We start from the raw sequence: 19247 nt of genomic DNA, 5'->3' as shown, positions 1-19247 counted from the left end.
AAGAGCCGCCCGGGGGCTGCTGCATGCATGGGAAGGACGGGAGCGGCGGATCCTGGCTGTCCTGCAGCTCCTGCCTGTGCCGAGCAAGGAGGGGGGCCAGGCGGGTCAGCGGCGTGCCGTGGCCCATCCCGGGTGGATGGAAATGGTGCCCGGGGGCTGCCCTTTGGGGGTTGGCGTAAAGCTGGCAGCAGTTTTTGTTTGAAGCTTTGTAGCTGCTTCGCATCTCTTTGCACGACAGGTCTGGCGCGTACCCTGGAATCCTTCCCCAGATCTTCCCATGGAAACTCCTCTCCTGCAAAAAAGCTTCTGCTTGATTTTAACCAAACCCAGAGCCCATCAGACGATCCAGATGGTCTCTCTCTCTATCAAGCAGTTTGGCCCAGATCCCGGTGGCAGACGGCAGGACCAGGCCTCCCCTGATAAAGAAAAGTTTGGTTTTTATTTTTCTCCCTGCTCCTCATCCATATTCAGCGGCACCCTGGGCCTTTCCCAGGCAGCTGTTGCTCTCCGAGGCTAACACCAGCCCATGCAGCGTGCTCAGGAGCCTGCAGCATTGCCTCCCAAATCTTCATCTGGGCCCGTTTCGCAGCGGTGCCACCTCCCTCTCCTCCGCACCAGCCTCAACTTGTGCCGGGGCTGCTCCCTGCCACACAGGCTGCAGCCAGTGCACCACAGGCTGAGGTTTTTGGAGGGGGGCTCGGTGCAAAGCCCACCCCCTGCCCCTCAAGGCTCGCTCAGCCCTCGCTGTGCTTGCAGCCCGGGAAGGGGATTGCTTTTGTAACCAGTGCAGCTGCAGAGGGGTTGTCGGTGGCTGTCAGCACAGCTCAGCGGGATGCTCCATGGAGCTGCGTGGCAGGAGGGGGTGAGACGCTCTGGCAGGAGGAGAGGAGCCAGGGTACCCACAGGATGAAAGACAGAGGTTGGCCTGGGGCGGGATTTTCTGAGCCGTGACTGGGCTGGAGCAGGCAGGAGGTGGCCTCGGGGCAGCTGGCTCCTGGCTCTGCCAGGACCACGACCCTGCGGTAAGCGAGCCCAGCAAAATCCCTGGGAATTGCCCTGGGCAAGGGGCCGCAAGAGATGGGAAACAAGATCCCTCGTCCTGCCCTGCCTTCCTGCAGCGTTAGAGGCAAAGGGCAGCCTAGGGAGAGCCGGCACAGCGCCTGCAGGGACACAATGTCCCCTTCTGGGGACACTGCCTGGCGGCACGGCCCCTGGGGCAACAAGGAATTTGGGAGGGACGGAGTGGGAGCTTTGGGGAGCACAGAGCTGCTAGGAAATAGCCTTCACGCCCAGAAATTCAGCTGAGGTCTTCGTCACGCTGACCCAGGCCCCTGCGGGTGCCCTGCCGTGCCATTGCCACCAGGGTCCCCGCGGGAGCCCCCGCCGAAGCCGTGCCAGCGCGGGGTCAGCTCCCAGCCCCTGGGAAGCTGCTCATCTTCCTCGCTGTCAGGGCTGCTGTGTAGCAACAGGGAACAAACCCCTTTCATGCGTCCCAGCCGCTGCTTCCTCCCGGGACTGGGGCCAGAGGAAGGAGATGTCACGAAAATGCAGACAGATGATGGGAGCCGGCATTTGGGACGGGGAAGGGCTGCTGATCCGCGCCAAGGCGCGCAGCCCTGTGTGTGCGAGGGGGTCCTTGCTGCGGGGGGACCCCGAGCAGGCACCTCTCTGGCTCTCTGGTAGCACCGTAGTGTAGCACCGTATTATTTAAGAGGTGCTCCTGGCCCCAGGACCTGCTGCCAGCCCTGCAAACACCCTGCTGGCCAGGGGAAGGGGTGCGTGGTGGGGTGTCCGTGCTCACACACCTCGTCTCCTGCTGCTGGAGCAACCTGACAGCTCCCACATCCCTTCCTTTGATGGGTTTCCTCTCCGAGAAGGAAATCTGCAGCGGTTGCTCCAGCAGCCAGGGCTCTGTGGGCATCTCGGAAAGCTTTGCTGCTTCCCTTCACGACTCTGCTCTTGGAGGCGTGGGGTTATGGAAGCGTTTCGGGTGCCACTAATAAAGCAGGTGTCTGGCCCTCCTGGTTGCACTCTCCTTCTTTTCATTTGTAGACCTCAGAGAAGAAAATGGACGGCACCAGAGCAAACGCACCGCTCTCATTTCTGAGATGTCAACAGCTTGGAGCCAAGCTCACAGGATTTCTTGGGTTTGCTCGTGTTTTGCCATGAACCAGGTACATTTTGCCTCTTCGTTCTTAGAGGCTCAGCCACAGCAACATTTGTGCTACTTTATTTCCTGAGCTGCTCCCTTGGGATGGGAAAGGAGATGGAGAACGGTGCTCGGAGCGCACGGGGGGACGCGGAGGATGCCCCCAGCCCCTGCCAGCCCCCGGGATCTTCCGCCCCCAGCCCGGCCCGGAGCCCCCCTCTCCCCTCGGGGCGCAGAGCCCCGACGGCTCCGTGCCCGGGGGCCGGGCTGGGGGCCGGGGGGGGCGCTCCGGGAGAGGCGGGGGCTGCGGCGGGGGGGGGCGGGCAGGGCGGCGGGGAAGGAGGAGCCAGCGCGGGGGCTGTGCCTGGCTGCGGGATGGGGCGGCAGTGAGGAGTGCCGCCGACGGGGCTCTCGCCCCGCAGCCGTGCCGTGCCGAGCCGAGCCGAGCCGCGCTCCCCCCCCGCCCCGGTGATGCTGAGCGGCCCCGCCGCCTAGCGCCGCTGCCCGCTGCCATGGCGGCGGCCCCGACCCCCGGGGGGGCGGCGGGGGTCCCGGCGGGGCTGCGGGTCGCCGCCTGGCTCCTGGCTTGCGCCGCGCTCTGCCGGGGCCCCCCCGCCGCCGCCGCCGCCGCCTGCCCGCCGCTGTGCGCCTGCAGCGGCACCACGGTGGACTGCCACGGCACGGCCCTGCGAGCCGTGCCCAAGAGCATCCCCCGGGGCACCGAGCGCCTGTGAGTAGCCGCGGGGCTCCGGCGGCCTTTGTCCGGGGGGGGGGTACCCGGAGCCCGTCGGGGATGTAGGTGCGGGAGCCCGGCGAGCGGCCCCGGGGAGGTTTTGGGGGTGTTTGGGGGCGTCTGGGGAGGGCTTGTGCAAACGGCCGGGGGGCTCGGGTGCGGGAGCCCGTCGGGGGGGGTGCGCCCTGCTCCTGTGTGCGCGCAGGGGTCCGGCCGGGGGGCGCGGGCAGCATCCCGCCGTGGGGAGCCCCCCTGCTGTCCCCTCCGCCGCGGGGTGCGCCCCGTCGAGGTGGGGAGCGGGGTATTTGTGCAGCACCCCCCGTCCGTGGGAGGGGTGTGCGAGGGGTCCGGCTTGTGAGAGAGCCCCCGTGTGCCAGTGCTGGGGGGCAGAGCTGTGCCGGGGGGGTTGCTGCAGGGGGCATTTGCACTGGTGGGCATGGGTGTGAGGGACCTGGGGCAGCACGCGAGGAGCTGCGCGCCCACACGCAGGTGTGGGGCTGTCCCACGGGGCACCCACGCAGCTGGAGGGGCTGCCTGTGGGTGCCTCCCGCCCCCAGCCCGTAGCCGTGCTGGGCACCCCTTTGTCCCTGGGAAACCTGCCTGGAAACGCTGCGTGTGGTACCAGGGATCAGGTCCCGTCCCCTCAATCTCCCCTGGGGACCCCACAGTGTGACCAGCCTCCAGCCCCGTGCCACCATCTCCCCGCTCATCAGACCCTCCGGGGTGGTCTCTGGGTCTCTAGGCTGGACCCGCACGGGGAGAACTTCCCCCCCCGTGGGGCACAGACGTGGTCCAGCTGTATAGGTTTTTGGTGTGCAGGTGTCCCCACTACCAGCAGAACAGCAGAGCTGTCCCCAGCCTCTCCCCTCTGCCCGGGGGCACCGGGTGCATCGTCCCAGGGGCTGCTCTGGAGCCTACTGGCGCTGTGCCTGCCGTGGGATGTATCCTGGGCACACGGTGCTCCTCCTGCCCCTGTGCCGTGCCTCACCTGGTTACTGGGGTGCGAATGTGCCCTTTGCTTGCGGCTGGGGACAGCAGACGGGGACAGCAGGCAGCCTGGCAGGGCGGCAGCTGCCTGGGCTGCACCCAGCGTGCCGCGCTGGGAGCTCTGCGGGGCACCGCTTTCATGGAGTTTTCTCTTCTCCCGCCATAATTATCCTCCTCCAAGTGATTACTGCACACAACAACAACCAGGCGGCTGCGGGCTGCTGGTTTGTGAGCTCCGGGGCCGTGGCACCCTCCCCTGCATGCCCAGAGCTGGAGGAAAGTCTGCGCAGCAGCCCTTTCTGCCCCTTGGGGAGCGCCGTGTGCCCCACAGCCGCTGCTCCGGGTGCAGGGTGCTGGGGGGTGTGGGCAGCGAGCCCCCGCCTCAGCATCGCTCAGGCGAGCCGGTGGTCCTGCTGCTGGAGGGGACAGACCCCTGGGGGTCTTCAGTGGTGCCCCGCGGGGCATCTCTCCCCTCCGGCAGCTGGTCCCGCTCGCTGTCGGCCGCTCTGCCTCGCCTGCCCCGCTCCTGTGTGCCCGTCCCCGCCGGGTTCCCTGCACGTTCACGCAGCTGCTGCTGCAGGATCTGCCGGCGGGGCTGAGGCAGACGTGCTGCTCCCTCGTGGGTGTTGTCTGCTGGATAACTACTTCCAGCTTTGTTGCACGCCCTCGCAGGTGCTGGAGGGTGCCTGCGCGCAGCAGGTCCCATCCCCGAGCAGTGCATTCATGCTGGAACAGCTCGTAAGCGAGTTCAGGTTCCCCGTACGGAGGCTGCAACCAAGTTTTCACTGCTTAACAGAGCAGGGGCAGCTAGCAGCTGCAGGGAAGCCTGCAGCATGGACCGGGCACGGCTTTCGCTGTCCCCAAGGGCTGGCTTGTTTTGGGAAACCAGCGATCCTTCCCCCGTGCCCTCGCTGCCTGGCTCTTTCCCAGCCCCGGGATGTGCGGCGGGAGCGGTGCCAACCTGGCAAGGGGCAGCGGTGTCTCTGCTGTCGTGCTGCCTGCCTGTTGCACAGCCGCAGCCTTACGCGGTGTTCGGAGGCACCAGGCTTCCTCCGGTGCCCCCCAGCTGGATGAGACCCGGCGGGGACGGTGCAGCACCTGTAGGCACTGCCCTATGGGCTGGGGCAGCAGTGCCTGGTGATGAGGTCCGAGCCTTTGAAACACACCCTTTTCCTTTGAAGAACAGGGGATTATTTGCCTCGCAGAGGCACTGGTCTGATTGTGTTTCCTGGAAGCACTGAGCACTTGGCACATGCCAGCACTCCCTGCCCGGGGGATGCGACCGTGGGCTCCGGTGTAGCTGGTCCCCCTGGGGTAAGGTGGCCAGCTCCTGTCCCAGGCAAACCTCTCCCAGGTTTTGCAGCTCTGCAATCTGGGAGGATCACACACCACAGAGAAACTGTCAAAGGCCTTTTCTAGTGAGACAGGGAGGTGGGGGCGGCTCCCCAAGGTGATGTGCCCTCCTAGCAGTGCTCCAGAGGAGGGTCGGGGTGAGGCTTTCCTGCACTGGGGGCAGCCAAGCGGTGCCCGCACCCCCAGGCTCACCTGGAGCAGGCACTGAGCAGCAAGGCTTGTGCTGCAGCAAGGGGAGAGGCAGCAAAATCTCTGGGCGCTCTGCACAGCGCCTGTGCCTCTGGCACAGCAGGATAGAGCGGCTCCTGGGGGCATGGTGGGCAGGACGGGTGATAATCCTCCAGGCTGCTTTGTCCCTGGGAACCCCACCTGAAAATGCTGCGTGTGGCACCAGGGATCAGGTCCCGTCCCCCCAGTCTCCCCTGGGAGCTATCTGCCCCCGGGAGCCCCTCGAATCTCAGCTGCAGGGGCAGAGCCATGGGAGAAGGGCACGGTTCCCTTCCCTGCCTGCTCGCTTGCTTTTCTTTCTTTCTTTGAAAGCGCCTCTGAAGAGCAGACTCCCCTGTCGGGGAGCTGGGTAATTCTCCCCGTGCCAGCAGGATCAGTGCAAATTCACCGCCGTCAAATGGCTGCTTCCAGCGCGGCTGTTTGCTAATGGGGCCTGAATGGAGCCTGATTGCCTTGCACTTGCTTCTGCTTCTGAAGTTTTCAGCTGACAGCTGAGAATTGCCCCGCTCACCCCTCTCGCCACCTCCCTGTGTGTTGGGGGGCTCCGGCTGTTGGGGGGCTCCGGCGGCACCAGCGCCCCATTGCTGCGCCCCCTTGGGTGCCCCTCGGAGCCTGCCGTGGGGCTCCTGGCTGGCTTGCTCCCCCAGCTCAGGACCTGCCCGTACTGAAACGGGCCCCATCTAGAAGTGCACCCCCCAGCTAGTCCCCCCCCCGCTGCAACTGGGGGGGTGGGGGTTTGCATCCAGATCGCTGGCAAAGAGAAAGGGAGCTGAGCTCCAGCCTTCGGGAACGGGCGCGCGCTGCCAGGGTGGCTGCGGTTGTGAGGCTGGTGCGCTGCGTGCCCATCTGCTGCCGAAATTACAGCAGCGAGCTCTTGTTTGGAGAGCGCTTAATTCATGCACGCGCCTCTCCCCGAGCTGCCTGAGCAAAATGTCTTGCGGCAGCCGGGCTGGTGCATGGCAGCAGCGCTCGTGTGTTCGGCAACTGCCCTTGCTCTGCATCTCTTTGGGGTGCTTTGGGAACGCTCCTCCTTAGGAAACACGTTATGGGGCCGACCCCTCCATCCCCAAGGTGCCGGCTGAGGTTTCGGTGTTCCTCTGAGTGCCCAGGGGGCTGGCTGCAGGTGTGGGGGAGCAGGCAGGCTGCAGAGCCCCGGGGCAGGATGTGGGGCCGATTTCCAGCCGGGGCAGTGCTGGGATGACCCCGCAGCCCTCACCCTGCCCGGATGGCCGGGGTGGCACAGGGTGGGTGCGGGCTCACCGGGGGAGGCAGCCCAGCCTGCCCAGCCCAGCGCGGTGGCTTCCTTGGGAGCCTTCCCGGACAGAGGAAATTTGCAATTCTATTCCAATTTCTCCCTTCAGCTACGTCCAAGGCAGATGCTGTCTATATATCGCCATGGTAACGCTGCGTTCTCGCTCTCCGTGGAATTGCATGCTGGAAAAATATTAGTTTAAAAAACTATGTCGTGTTTGTATTGACTGGGGCTGAGGCTGATAGCGGAGGATCTATTGTCCCCTGGTTGGGAAAAGTCACCGGTAACAGGCAATAAAGCCCGTCGGATTGGCCTCTGGTGACCACTTCTCACCCCGCACAGCAATTGCTTCCCTATAAACCCTTCCGCGGCTCTGTTTTATTGCATCCTTTAAAACAGATATTTTTGCCTTCAATGTGCTGCCACTTTGCTCCTCCGGGGCGATGCATTGTGCTGCCGGCGACTCCTCTGCGCCAGGGCGGGAGCGAGGAGGGAAGCTGCTCCTGGCTCCAAGCCTCGCTCCCTGGCGTGCACTTGCAAATGCCTCGGCTGCGCCCCGGTGCACTGGGCACCGCGGCGGGGAGGCCGTGCGGCACAGCACCCTGCGTACACCACGCACCCCCTCTAGCTGGCTCGTTGCGGCACCTGCATTTGCCCTGAGCTTCACGCTCCCCGCTTCATTGTTTCCTTCCTTTCCTAATGAATCCTCAGCCGGCAGCAGCACGGGGCAGCCAGCACCATGTAAAATGGAAGGGCTGAGGATGCTCGAGGGACCCCGCGGGGAGCACGGCCAGAGGCACGGCGGAGCGGAGGGGATCCGTGGTGCCACCGAGGTGGCGCAGGCAGGGGCAGGGTGTCCCGTGGGGGGAAAGGCAGACGAGCCTGCCACCCCGTGCTGAGAGGGGCTTTGTCTGTGGCGGGGCTTCCTCCGGTTTGCTCTCCAGGAGAGGTGAGGTGGGCGAAGGAAGCGCCTGCCTTTGTCTTACATCCACGTCCTTCATGGTTCCCTGCCCGCTCCGGTGGTGCTTAGCGCCGCGTCCACAAGCCTCTTTATGTTCACTGCTACCGAAATAACCTTCCATGGAACCCAAAAGAAAAAAAAACATTTCTCTACGTGTTGTCTGAAGGGCTATAAAAGCAGCTGTGCATTAGCAGTGCCCCGTCCCGTGGGACACCAGCCCCACATTCCTGCTCTGCTGCTGGCCCCAGCGCCAGCTTCCGCGGCTGGTGGCCATCCCCGCGCAGGAGGTGGCAGTGGCAGGAGCCGAGGTTTTCCTGCCTGTAGCACGAGGCCACAGTTAGCAGCGTGGGCAGGGAGCTGGTTAGGTGACAAGGTGGTTATTAGGTCTGTGGCACGGGTGAGGTGACCTCGGTGGCGTCGGTGCAGGGCGCAGGGCTGGTCCCTCCGGGTCCGTCTCGGGGCTCCAGCCTCCCAAGCTTTGCTGGATTTCTGCTTTCCTGGTGTGCATTTTGGATGCACTTGCTGCTCAAAATAGCAGAGGCGAGTGTCCTATGGGGGAGAGAAGCTGCTAGGAGGAGGAAGAACAGAAAAAAGGGAAGATTAATTTTTCAAGCGATGCAGCCGAGGAGCAGCCCTCGGCACTGCGAGTGGGAGAGATGCGAGCTGCCGGCCCTGGTGGGGGGAGCCCAGTGAGCGGGGAGCTGGGGGGAGTGGGGAGGCACCGGGCAGTGCCCCCCTGTCCCGGATAGTTCGTGGTGAGAGGAAGCCCCAGCTCCAGCATGGGATGCTCCAGGAGACCTGGAGGCTGGGGCTGAGCAGGCACTGGGGTCGCCATCCCAAAACCCAGGGTCGGGGCGCGCACATGTCCTGGTGCCCCCGCTGTGAGCCGCTCCAGGAGGGGTGAGCAGAGGCTTTGCTGAGGATCGGGCTGGATTGGACCTTGCTCTGCCAAATGGAGAACGATGGCTCGTCTGAAGGTGACACACCACGGTGCTGTGCGAGGGGAAAGCGCTGCCTGACTGCTGGCGGCTAATGGCTGTGGCATGAAAACCCCGGAGAGAACTTAGGAAGAACAGAAAGCCTTCCCGTTCCACGGCGCCCATGGCACAATCAATGCTGTTTGTAGCACTTAAAAATTTATCGTGATGCTAACCTGCTTTAGTACCTCATAAAGGCTTACAGAGTGTCCTGTGCTCTGGGGGCCAGCGCTGCGCTCGGGCTTGGTTTCCCCTCCAGCAAAGGGTGGTTACCCTGCGAGGAGCCCCGAGAGCACACAGCTGCTCCTGGGGCTCCCCTTTTCGGACACATCGCCCTGCAGGCACCTAGGAGGGTGTTTGTGCTGCGGTGTGCTGCATCCCCCGAGGGGCTTGGGTGGGTGAACCCCGTGGGCTCCTCCTTGTAGGGCAGTTCAAGGCAAGGGTGGGAAGGAAAAGGGGGGGAAGGTGCTGAGCCCCTTGTGCTGCTGCGTCAGTGTGGGTGCCCAGCGCCTCTCCCCGAGCGGAGGCAGCAGCATCCAGGATCCCCTCCTGCACCTTGCAGGGATGGGGTTACCCCGAACCCCTCGGGCTCTAGACGTGTTGAGCTCCCCTCCGTGCTGGCGCCGGGGGGACCGCCTCTCCCGGGGCTGCGAAGTGCTGGGACTCCGTTGCATTCAAGCCAGCTGAGTGAAATCCGGAGAAGACTTGAAAAATGCAGTGAAAGTATAGAGATGAAAGGTTGCAGCTGCTCTGTGCCCCAGTGCCGAGCACAGGGGTCAGTCTGGGGTCTGCTCCTCTTCGGCGTTTCCATTAGCAGGACCGTGATGGAAGGGGAGCTGCTTATGACATTTGCAGCTGACACCAGGCTGGGAGAGATGCAAGTGTGCTGGGGGACGGGCTTAGGCTTCCAAGTGGGCTCAGGGAACAGGAGAAAGGGTCCGGCCAAAAGGATGCAGGAGCCTGGGGGCTGGAGGGAGGCGTCCGGTGGGAGGCAGCAGCCAGCAGCAGGGATGTGGGCTGGAGCACGACCCAGCAGGTCCTACCCTGGCAAAATAGAGAGGATGGAGGGCTGCATGTGCCAGGGGATTGCTGGGGCTGGAAGAGGGGAGCTGCATGGGCACGGGAGCAGCGTGGTGGCCACGGATGGGGTCCACCTGCAGCAAGAGTGGGTCAGGGTTCGGGAATGGTCCTCATGGCAGGAGAGGTGAGATGCTGGAACAGGTGCTGGGGAGCGTGGCTTGCTGAATGAGCCCTGGAGGTGTCTGGCAGGATTGACGGAGGGCTGCAGCGGTCCTGCTGTGGGGTGTGTGACCTTGCAGCCTTCATCTCCCAGCTTCCCTGATCATCACCCAGCAGGGCTGCCTCCACCTGGGGCCGGGGCTCTGGGCTGAGGGACACGGAGCTGCTGGGAGGGAGCCGTGCCCCTGGGGGTGCCCCGAGCCAAGGGCAGGCACCGCAGGGCGATGGGGACCGCGGAGGGAGGGATGCACGGCCCCGACGGAGCGAGTGGCAGGGCACAGGGTCAGCGGGGACCTCAGGCTGTCCTGGGAGCACCACAATTTAGTTCTCTGCCTCGGTGGGGGAGCAAGGCTCAGCAGAGGAGTGCAAGGGCGGGAGCCGTGTGTGTGCCAAAAAGCTGCTGCTTTGTAACAGAGCACAAACAGGCTGCGCTGCCCCCGAAGCGTTCCCCTCCCCTGCTCCTGATAAATCAGCGCCCAGGGAAATACCGCTCGTGCTGGCTGTGTTTAATAAATTACCCCGCAGCATTTGCACTCGGCAAGTTTGTTACAGAGTTGGTGTAGCTCCCACCCCGGAGAGGGAAAAGACACATTCTCGGGAGTGGAATGAGCCGTCCAGAGATAGGAACCGAATTTCAGCCCAGCCTACGCAAACGCGGTGCAACGAAGCCCACTGCAGCATCCAGACATCACCCCAGCTGCAGGGGGATGAGCATGCCCTACATCTGGGCTTTCGGATCACAGCCCAGAAACGCTGCCAGGCGGGTCCCCAGCCACACCAGCCCTCGGTGAGGCTCCGCTGCATGGGGCAGGGCAGGGGTTTGCTTCGCTGGGAAGGGCTCAGCGGCAGCAGCTGAGCCGCAGGGAGCCGGGGTCTGGGCACAGCAGACCGTGATTTATCTCCGTGAGGAGCCGAGGGGGATTTGGAGGGGAAAAAAAAATGGCCTGAAGTTAAATAGCAGGGTTGCCTCGGCATCCTTACAAATAAGCTGTACCTGCTGTTCGTTCCCATCTCGGCTGCGGAGGCCATCATTCACCCGAACAAAGGCAAGGGGAGATGCCGAGAGCAGTTGTCAGGGAGCGCGCAGGGCGAGCCCCCGAGGAAGCAGGGCCGTGCAGGGGTGCTGGGACACTGTCCCCTTGGGGACAGCCACCAGCCCCGGCCCTGCATCACCCCGGGGTGCTCGGAGGCACACAGGGAGGTTGCTGCGGCTGGGTGGGCAGCAGCATGCTGTGTCCCTGCTTGTGCTGGAAAGTCTTTGGGTTCAGGAGGCTTTATCCTGGGAGAGAGGGCAGGTGCTGGTTTTGGCACGAGGAGGGGCCTGTCCGTGGCTGTTGGATATTTCTGCGTGTCTGTGCTCTGCTTTGCCTGTGCCCTGCCTCTCTGGCTGTTGCTCGTGCCGTGGAGTGCCGGTGCCAGGAGTCATCCCTGGGCTTTGCAGGCTGGGCAGCGTTCGTATCAAAGCTCTCTGCTCTGCTCTGTCTGCAGTACCAGAGATGTCCCAGCTCCCACGCACACACCGCAGCCTATGGTATTACATACATCTAAAAGAAGGTGATGTGAGGTCCTGCTGGGAAACTGCCCTCTCCAGGAGCTAGTGCTGTCGCCTCTGATGCGGCCCTGGGGACCTCCCCGAGGCCATCTGCTTCGGCACGGACCCTTTAGGACATTTGGGGAAAATCACACTCGAAGCAGGGGTTCCTCCCTTCCTTCGGCTGGCCCCAAGGATGGGATCCATGGGGAAATGTGCACCCAGACACAGGCACAGAGCAGTCCCTGGAGGTGGCAGACCCCCGACGTGCATCCCCAGCCCTGCTGGAGCCCGGTGCCGTGCGGCGCAGGCAGGGCGAGCCGGGGGGGCTGCGGAGCCCGAGCGTGGGTCTCGGTTTAATCGCCGGGGCTGGGGAGCCTCTATTCATTCCCCACTTGCATTCATCTGTGTCCTAGTAACGTGCCCCCCCCAGCTCCCTCCCGACGCAGGCACACACACGGCTGGATAATGGCAGGAGCCCGGCAATCTCAGCCGCTGAATAGCTGTGTAATTATGGGGCTATAACGGCGAGCTGGAACTCATTAGCCATTATCAGCCGCTTCAGAGGGACAATGGCAGCACCCCGGGGTGCGCGGCTGCGCGGGCTGTACCGGGCGGCCCTACACGCTGCTCGACGCCTCTGGGGCCATCCCGACACTGACCCCATACCCTCGTATGGCCACGGAGGCAGGCTTCGGCTCAGGATGGATGCAGCGGGCTTTGGGATGGCGGGGCGCACTGTGTCCCAGTGCTGAGCAGACCCTGGGCAGGGCAGCAGCTGTGGAGGGAGCAGGATTTTCCTTATTCCCCACAAGAGGTGGGACATAGGGACTGGCCTGGCTCGCGGAAGGGTTGCAGAAGCACTTGAAGTGTCCTCATCCTACGGGCACATGCTTCAGAGGTGTGAGGTGGCTGAGCACCAAACTGGTGGGGATGCATGTGGGTGACCTGCGGCTGTGTGCTCGGAGGCATCCTGCTTCTCCGGGGACCAGTTGTCGGCTTTCTTATTGCCCTTGCCCTCTCTAAGAGGCTCAATGAGTTCAGCATGAGCCCACCAGACATTTGCTGCATTTCCCCACAGGGTGATGTGCGTCTGGGCAGGCAGGGATGCGCGGGGATGGGCAGGTTGGGGAGCAGGGCGATCCCTTGCTGCTCTGTGGTCCCTGAGCGGTGCCAGCTTGCGCCCTGAGGGCACAGAAATGCAGCGGCCACTGCTGCCCTTTGGGCTATGCCTTTCTGGGGACTGTGGTGCCGCAGTGCCCGGCTGGTTCCTGAGCACTTTCCCCCTGACCTCCGCCTCTTCTCTCCCCAGGGAGCTCAACGGCAACAACATCACACGCATCCACAAGAACGACTTCTCTGGGCTGAAGCAGCTCCGTGTCCTGTGAGTCCCCAGCGAGCGGCACGCTCAGCGTGCGGCCCCTCCGGGGGGGCTAAGGGTGGTGCTGAGCCCTTTGGTGGGCACCTGCTGGGGGGGCTGGTGGGCATCCATGTTGGGATGGAGCATATGGTGGGCTTCCAGTGGGGAGAAAGATCTTGGGTAGGGTTGGGTTGGTTTGGGTAGGGTTGGTTTGGGTAGGGTTGGGCAGGGTTGGGTTGGGCAGGGTTGGGTTGGGTTGAGCTGGAGGCCACTCTTCCAAAAGCCAACTCCTTCTCTCTGTGTCCCTCTCCGCAGGCAGCTGATGGAAAACCAGATCAGCATGGTGGAGCGCGGGGCGTTCGATGACATGAAGGAGCTGGAGCGGCTGTGAGTGGTGGGCGTGCAGGCGGGTGGGTGGCACGGGGTGGCAGCTCTGCTCCCTGCGGGCACTTTTTGCCTTAACCCATAGCCCGTTGGTGCTGCGTGACTTCAAACAGCACCACTCCTGCACAGCAGCGTGGGAAGCAAGCCTATTGCTGTTCCTACAGATCTCAAAGCCCTTTTTGACGCTCCTGAGGTGAGGGGCAGGTTAAACACAAATCACTACCATTGTTATCAGCTGTGTCCCGTGTGTGAGCCAGGGAGCCGTGAGCTACAGCTCAGTACTCAATAAAATAGCTCAGCAGCTTAAAACCCCCGAGCTGCTCGAGCAAATATTAGGAGCTGAGTGAGCAGCAGGTTAACAGCGCAGTTAAGCAGCAATCAGCAGCTAACAGCTTGGAGTCCTGTCTGCATATAATTGCAATATTGTGAGTAAATCTATTAATGCCCAGTTGGCTCCCATCACCTGGAAGCAGGCGTGCTGGAGCGAGCCAAAGCTGTGCCCGGGGTGGGTTTCCAGCTCTCCTCCCCAGCCCATGACCCTTTTCTCCTTCCCCACAGACGGCTGAACCGCAACCAGCTGCACGCCCTGCCCGAGCTCCTCTTCCAGCACAACCAGGCTCTGTCGCGGCTGTGAGTACCTCCCAGGTCCCCTACGCGGCCATGCGTGGGGCTGCTGGGGGGCTGGAGGGGCAGGGGTGTCCCTTGGGGGGCTCAGGGGATTGTGCTGGTGTTTAACGATGTCCTGTAAGCGCTGGTGGTTTGGGCTGGGTGCTCTGCGCCACGTAGAGAGGATGCTTGCACCATGCAGGAGCAGGGCATTTGTGGCCAGGACGCGAGGTCTGTACGTGTGGCATCCTCCGTCTCCACTTCTTAGCTGTGAATTGAGGACATTAGGTCCCCACGGAGGCAGGAGGGGGTAAAATAACCAAATGGGCCAGCATGCTGCCAGGATAGGCACGGCAGTGCCTGGGGCATGCTCTGGCTGAGCTGCTCTGCCCCGGGGCGATGCTGCGGGTGCCAGGAGTGGGTCGCGGCGTTTAGTGAAGGGTTAAACTGCCGTGTGGGTTGCCAGCGTGGGATGTGTGAAATGGTGGACGGGTGCCAGCGATGGGCCTAGGTAATGGCAGCTGATAGCACAGGCGTTCAATTAATTATCAAATGGCATTTGTTGAGCTCAGCTGTGCTGTAGCGTGGCGCCAGCAAAGGCCCATCCTCCTCCAGCCGCCCGTTGCGCAACAAAAACACAGTGGAGAGAGTTATTTTACAAACAGTCATGTTTCCCTTTTCATCTTCCCTAGATTTTAGCACTGGGCTCTTTCAAAAAGCAGAGCCCCGCGGCTTGTCAGGGAGGTGGGGACATGCCCCTCACACCCCTCCGTGCGGGTGGGTGCACGCCAGCCCCGCCTGTCGTCCGCTGTCGCTTCCCACCCCATGGTCTGGTGGTGTCAAACCTCTTCTCTCCCACCTTAGAGCTGTTTTCCGGCCTTCTCTGCTGGCACAGCACCTGTAGATGGTTTTTGATTATTTTTTTTGCAATCTGAGACGGGGCGAGCGGGCTTGGGTCTTGCAGCCCCTCAGCAATAGGTGGTGCCCGTCCCTGGGAGCATCAGGTGCTGCGCCTGGGGACCATCAGGGACCTGCTGCTGACTCTCCTCGTGGCTCCCTGCTCCTGAGGTTCCCCAGGACAGTTTGGGGGGATGGCAGGGAAGGGGGTACCAGTGCAGACCTTGTCTAGACGCCTCGTCACGCTGGCTTAGCAGGAGGTGAGATCTGAAACCGTGCTGGTGCGGCGGTGCGGGAGGTCACAAGGACACTCTTAAATTGCTGCAAAGCCGGCTCGGGCTACAGGGATATGAGTCAGTGGGGAACAGGTTTAAGCTAAATTGAAATCAGCTCTGCTCGAGCTGAAATCGGAGCCTCTCCACCAGGCTTCGTGCTTATTTAACTGCTGAAAGGGATCTGGGGTGGCCGGTGCCCCCTTCTTGCCCCAGAGTCTGGCTGGGACACCGTGAGGGATGGGACGGGAATTGAGAGCTCTTACAGGGCGCTGTCCCCAGACCATTCCCAGCACCTGGTGCCCGTGCCAGCTTCCCAGTGCCCTGCCCACCACATCCAGCCCCAGTGTGCATCTCCAGCTCCGGGGCTGCTGGGGCTCCCAGGTCCGGCAGGCGGGCGGCAGCTCAAGCAGACAGGGGTGGGTGCGGGACCCAGAGGGGGCTGCTCGGATGGGTGCCTGGGTGCTGCAGCATCCTCCAGCCTTCCTCTCGCTGCATCTTCAGCAGCACCTTGGTTATGTAGCAGCAGAAGTTAGGGCAAATCTGTTGAATGTGCGGTGGGTGGCAGCCATGCGATGGTCTGGCACTCACAGAGATCTCTCACGGGCACGCAGAGGAGGACCTTGGCTCGGGTCAGGATGGAGAGAGGCCTTTTCCGCCTCCTGGGTCCAAGTGTCAAAACCTAATCCACTCCGGTGGTGCTTTGTGGTCTCCCGGCCCTGCGCGAGCTGCAATTAGTTACTCAGATCCAGGCTGTAAAGAGCATTTGTGCATCAGGATAATGGAACGGGCTGGAGGTAAACCTGATCCGCCGGGGCGCAAATAAGCTGGGGAATGACAGGAGAGGGCCAGTGGAAAACGAGCCTCAAATGAGGCCGTGGGGGAGGTGAGATGCCTGGAGAGGAATGTTTTCTCTTGCTACTTGGGAATATTGGGCTGACGCCTGCCCAGAGTCTGTCTCGGCCAGGGATGGCTGCAGTAAATGCAGCCAGAGCTGGTGCCCCCTCCTCGGGGGAAGGATAGCACCTGGGGCTGCTGCTGCCACAGCCTGTGGGCTCAGAAATTGCCTGAAAATTTGAGATTTCAGTGCACACTGAGTTCCCTTCCTGCCATTCAGTTTGCCATTGGGATGGACCTGCCACTCCGTCCCCATTCGGATGCGTAAGGGCTGATTTTGGGGCTGGATCCTGCCCCGGCTGCCCCGGGGTTGAGCCTGGGGGCAGGAGGCAGCGAAGGGGCTGAGCCAGACCCACAGCGGGATGGCAAGGGGGGCTGCACGGCCTCCCTTGTTGATACCCGCCGTAACGAGCGGGTAACTCATTAAGCAGCGCCGGTGGCTGGAAATGGCGCTGATCTGAGGCTTTGCCGGAGCGCGCGTGACCCAGGCGACCCCATCTCAAACCGGGTTTAATTAAACTGTCAGCGCCGGACGGAAGAACAAAGCGTGGTGGGCCCGGGGGGGGGGCACGGCTGCCCCCGCGGCGGGCTGGGGAAGGGCATGTCTCCTGTGAAGTGGTGAGCTGATAAAAAATGCATCTCGCCTTGCACCGGGGGGAATCGGCCAGGCACGAAGGTGACCTCTGCTATCGCGCTGCTCCCAGCGGCCGTGCGCATCTCCGCTCAGCCCCGCTCGCTCCTGCCCTTCTCCCGAGCTGGTGGGAGCTGTTTTTCCCTTGGGAAAAGCCAAGCCCTTGGGTTTCTCCCTGCTCCCTTCAAACCTTCCCCCTGAATCTCTATTTAAGCCCCTTTGGGGGCGCTGGGCAAGGAGAGAGGAGCCTGGGGGTGGCCGAGGCAGCAGGGTGAGAACGGAGACGCTGCGGGTGCATCGTCAGGGAGGCAAAGACGTGGGCTGTGGAAATGTGCTGCCAGCAGCCAGGACGGCTATAAATAACGAGTTTCCTCCCGGGGAAGCCGAGCTGGCGCAAGGGAGGAGAGGAGCGGCGCTCAGCGCGGGCAGCTCTGAGCGTTTCGGATGCTGGCCACGGCTCGTCAGACCCCTGCCAGCAAAAACGGTGGAGGAGCTGGTGCTGCGTCCGTGCTCGCCGCCAAGGCCAGGGGGGAAGAAAGGGCTGGCAGCCCTGCTCCCTGTCCGTCTGTCAGGGCAGCAGCCAGCCTCCCGGGGCTCCTTGGAAGCGGCGTTAACATCTCAATCAGCACCGGTGGCTTTCCGAGACAGAGCCGGGGACATGGGATGCTGTGGGAGCTGGGGGCGCCTGCTCCTAGCAAGGTGTTCCTCTGGTGGCCGGAGCCTGCAGAAAGCAGCGATGCTGTCCCTTTGCTCCTGGCTGGGAGCTGGGAGGGATAGCAGGGGTGAGCCAGCCCTCCCTGCACCGGGGGTGTTTGAAGCTCTGGGCGATGGGGGAGCCTTGCCCTGAGCCCCCAGCACTGCCGTGTGGTGCTCAGGTACGGGGGTCTGCATTACAGCGAGCTCTGGGGCAGGTTCCTCGCTGCCACCCCCGCATCTGGCCCAAAAGCAGCCCCATTGCCTCTATAAAGGCAGGCAAAAGAGAAAAAAAATCGAGTGGTGTTAAATAACTCGAGAAAATGCAAATGACATCCTTCAGAAGGAGAGGACCACAAGCACGCGGGAGGAAGCTGTGAGCTGCATAGTAGCAAAACAGGGTGACAAGTGAAAAAGGAGCTGTCGGGGGAAGGAATAACAAAGCAGGCCCGGCTCAGATGGGGCTGGCTGCGCGTGGGAGGTGTTGCCTGCGAGACTGTGCCGGTGACCGCTCCTCGCGGCGCTGCTCGGGGAAAGCCCCGGGTGGGAGCAGGAGAGATGGAGAAACGCCGGGCGGGATGGAGAAACGCCGGGCGGGACGGGAACGCGGGCTAGGGGATCGCTGGGTGGGTGGATGAGCGGTCCTGTGCCCTGGTGCTGGTGCCAAGCGTGTGCATGGGCAGGTCAGGGTGCACGGGGGGTGTTCTTCCCCCGGCACAGCACCCCGAGGATGTTTCCTTCGTGCCTGCTGCGCCCTGGCTTGCTGGCAATGCTGCCGAGGCGGTGGGCTGGCTCTGGCTGCGTGCCGGCTCTCCCGTGCCAGACACCCGCCCCGTCCTCCCACACCGCTCCTGCTGGGGCTTTGGCTGAGGCTCGGTGCCTCCAGCGAGGTTTTGTGCTCCACGCCTCGTTCTGCAGCCGGGAGCTCGGCGTGTGCCTGGGAACCGCCGCGTGGGAAGGGGCCCACGGGCATGGCGCGGTGTTCGCGTCGGCACCCCACGCGCGTGGTGCTTTGCGCACAGATGTGCACGCGCTGCTTCCCGGCATCTCTGCCCTGCATCCCCTCTGGGGTCCCGCAGCAGCTCACCCCCTCCATCCCCAACGCCTGGATGTGAAGCCCCTGCCGGGAGCATCCCCCTCCCCTCGGGCACAGCGTCCCCGCTGTCACCGTGCCCAAGTTGTCCCCGCGGCTGTTGTCCCCGCTACTCCGGGTGCCGGACCCCCTCGCGCTCCCCGACAAAGACCCTTCTGTCGGGGACGGAGCGAGGCAGCGCAGGGCTGGGGGGGCCGGGCTGGGACGCGTCCCCCCGAATACCAATCAGGAGGGGGGGGCTGCAGGGTCTGTGCGAGGCGAGACCCCCCCCCCCCCCAGCTGCGGCGGGGGGATCGGGGAGGGGGAAGAGAGGCCCCGCTGCAGCCCCCGGGAACAAAGAGTCAGTGTGGCTCGTGACAGCTCTAAGGAAACGCGGGGAAACAAATGCACCGCTAATAGGTGGGGAGGTGACCGCGCAGGAGACGCTGCCAGGCGGGCGGCCGGGGGGCTGCGGCTGCAGCCGGGCATTTCCCCAGCGATTCCCACCCTTGCCGCGCTCGTCCCTCTCCTGCCTGCCTCTGGGATCCCCCTCCAGCCACCGCTGTGTGGGACACCTGCCCCGTGCGCCCTCAGCCCTGCTTTGGGTGCACGGCTTGGATTTGACTTTCCTGAGTTATTAAGGCAAAGGGGTCAGGACCGAAGCGAGGTGCTGTTTCCAGCCGCTGCCCCCTCTGCGTGCCATTGTCCCGTGCAGAGCATCGCTGCCCACCTCCCTGCATTTGCAGCCTGCATTGAAACACAACCCAAAATCAAGGGCTGATCTTCCTAATGCTGGGCAGCGGTGCTAATTGCACAGGACAATGACATATTCGAACCCCTCCATCCCAGCTTAGCACCCATACGCCCCATCTGCCCCCCCCCCCAACCACTTTTGTTCCTCTGAAAGAGTTAAAAAAGCACTCGAAGAAGTGCTCCCTTTGTCCGTATATTTTGATAGCAGAATAAAAGCATTTCCTTCCTCCTGTTTTTACGGCTCGCTTAGGAGAAAGGTTCAAAGTAATTTC

The 19247-nt window shown here is 63.1% G+C and overlaps 1 protein-coding gene across 1 annotated transcript in view; it reads left to right on the top strand.

The window, feature by feature from the left end:
* Positions 1-2517: 2517 nt before the first annotated feature.
* SLIT1 (slit guidance ligand 1) overlaps positions 2518-19247 on the top strand; it is a 45707-nt gene continuing 28977 nt past the window's right edge. The window contains exons 1-4 of the mRNA XM_048060340.2: positions 2518-2879; positions 12723-12794; positions 13086-13157; positions 13713-13784. Of these exons, the coding sequence (XP_047916297.2) occupies positions 2662-2879; positions 12723-12794; positions 13086-13157; positions 13713-13784 (434 nt within the window). The 5' untranslated portion in view covers positions 2518-2661. The remainder of the gene's footprint in view (positions 2880-12722; positions 12795-13085; positions 13158-13712; positions 13785-19247) is intronic.

Source organism: Anser cygnoides, chromosome 7 (genome assembly GCF_040182565.1).
Source record: "Anser cygnoides isolate HZ-2024a breed goose chromosome 7, Taihu_goose_T2T_genome, whole genome shotgun sequence".
Taxonomy (NCBI): domain Eukaryota; kingdom Metazoa; phylum Chordata; class Aves; order Anseriformes; family Anatidae; genus Anser; species Anser cygnoides.
Note: the sequence above shows the minus strand (reverse complement) of the source record. Positions and strands in the feature narration are given on the sequence as shown.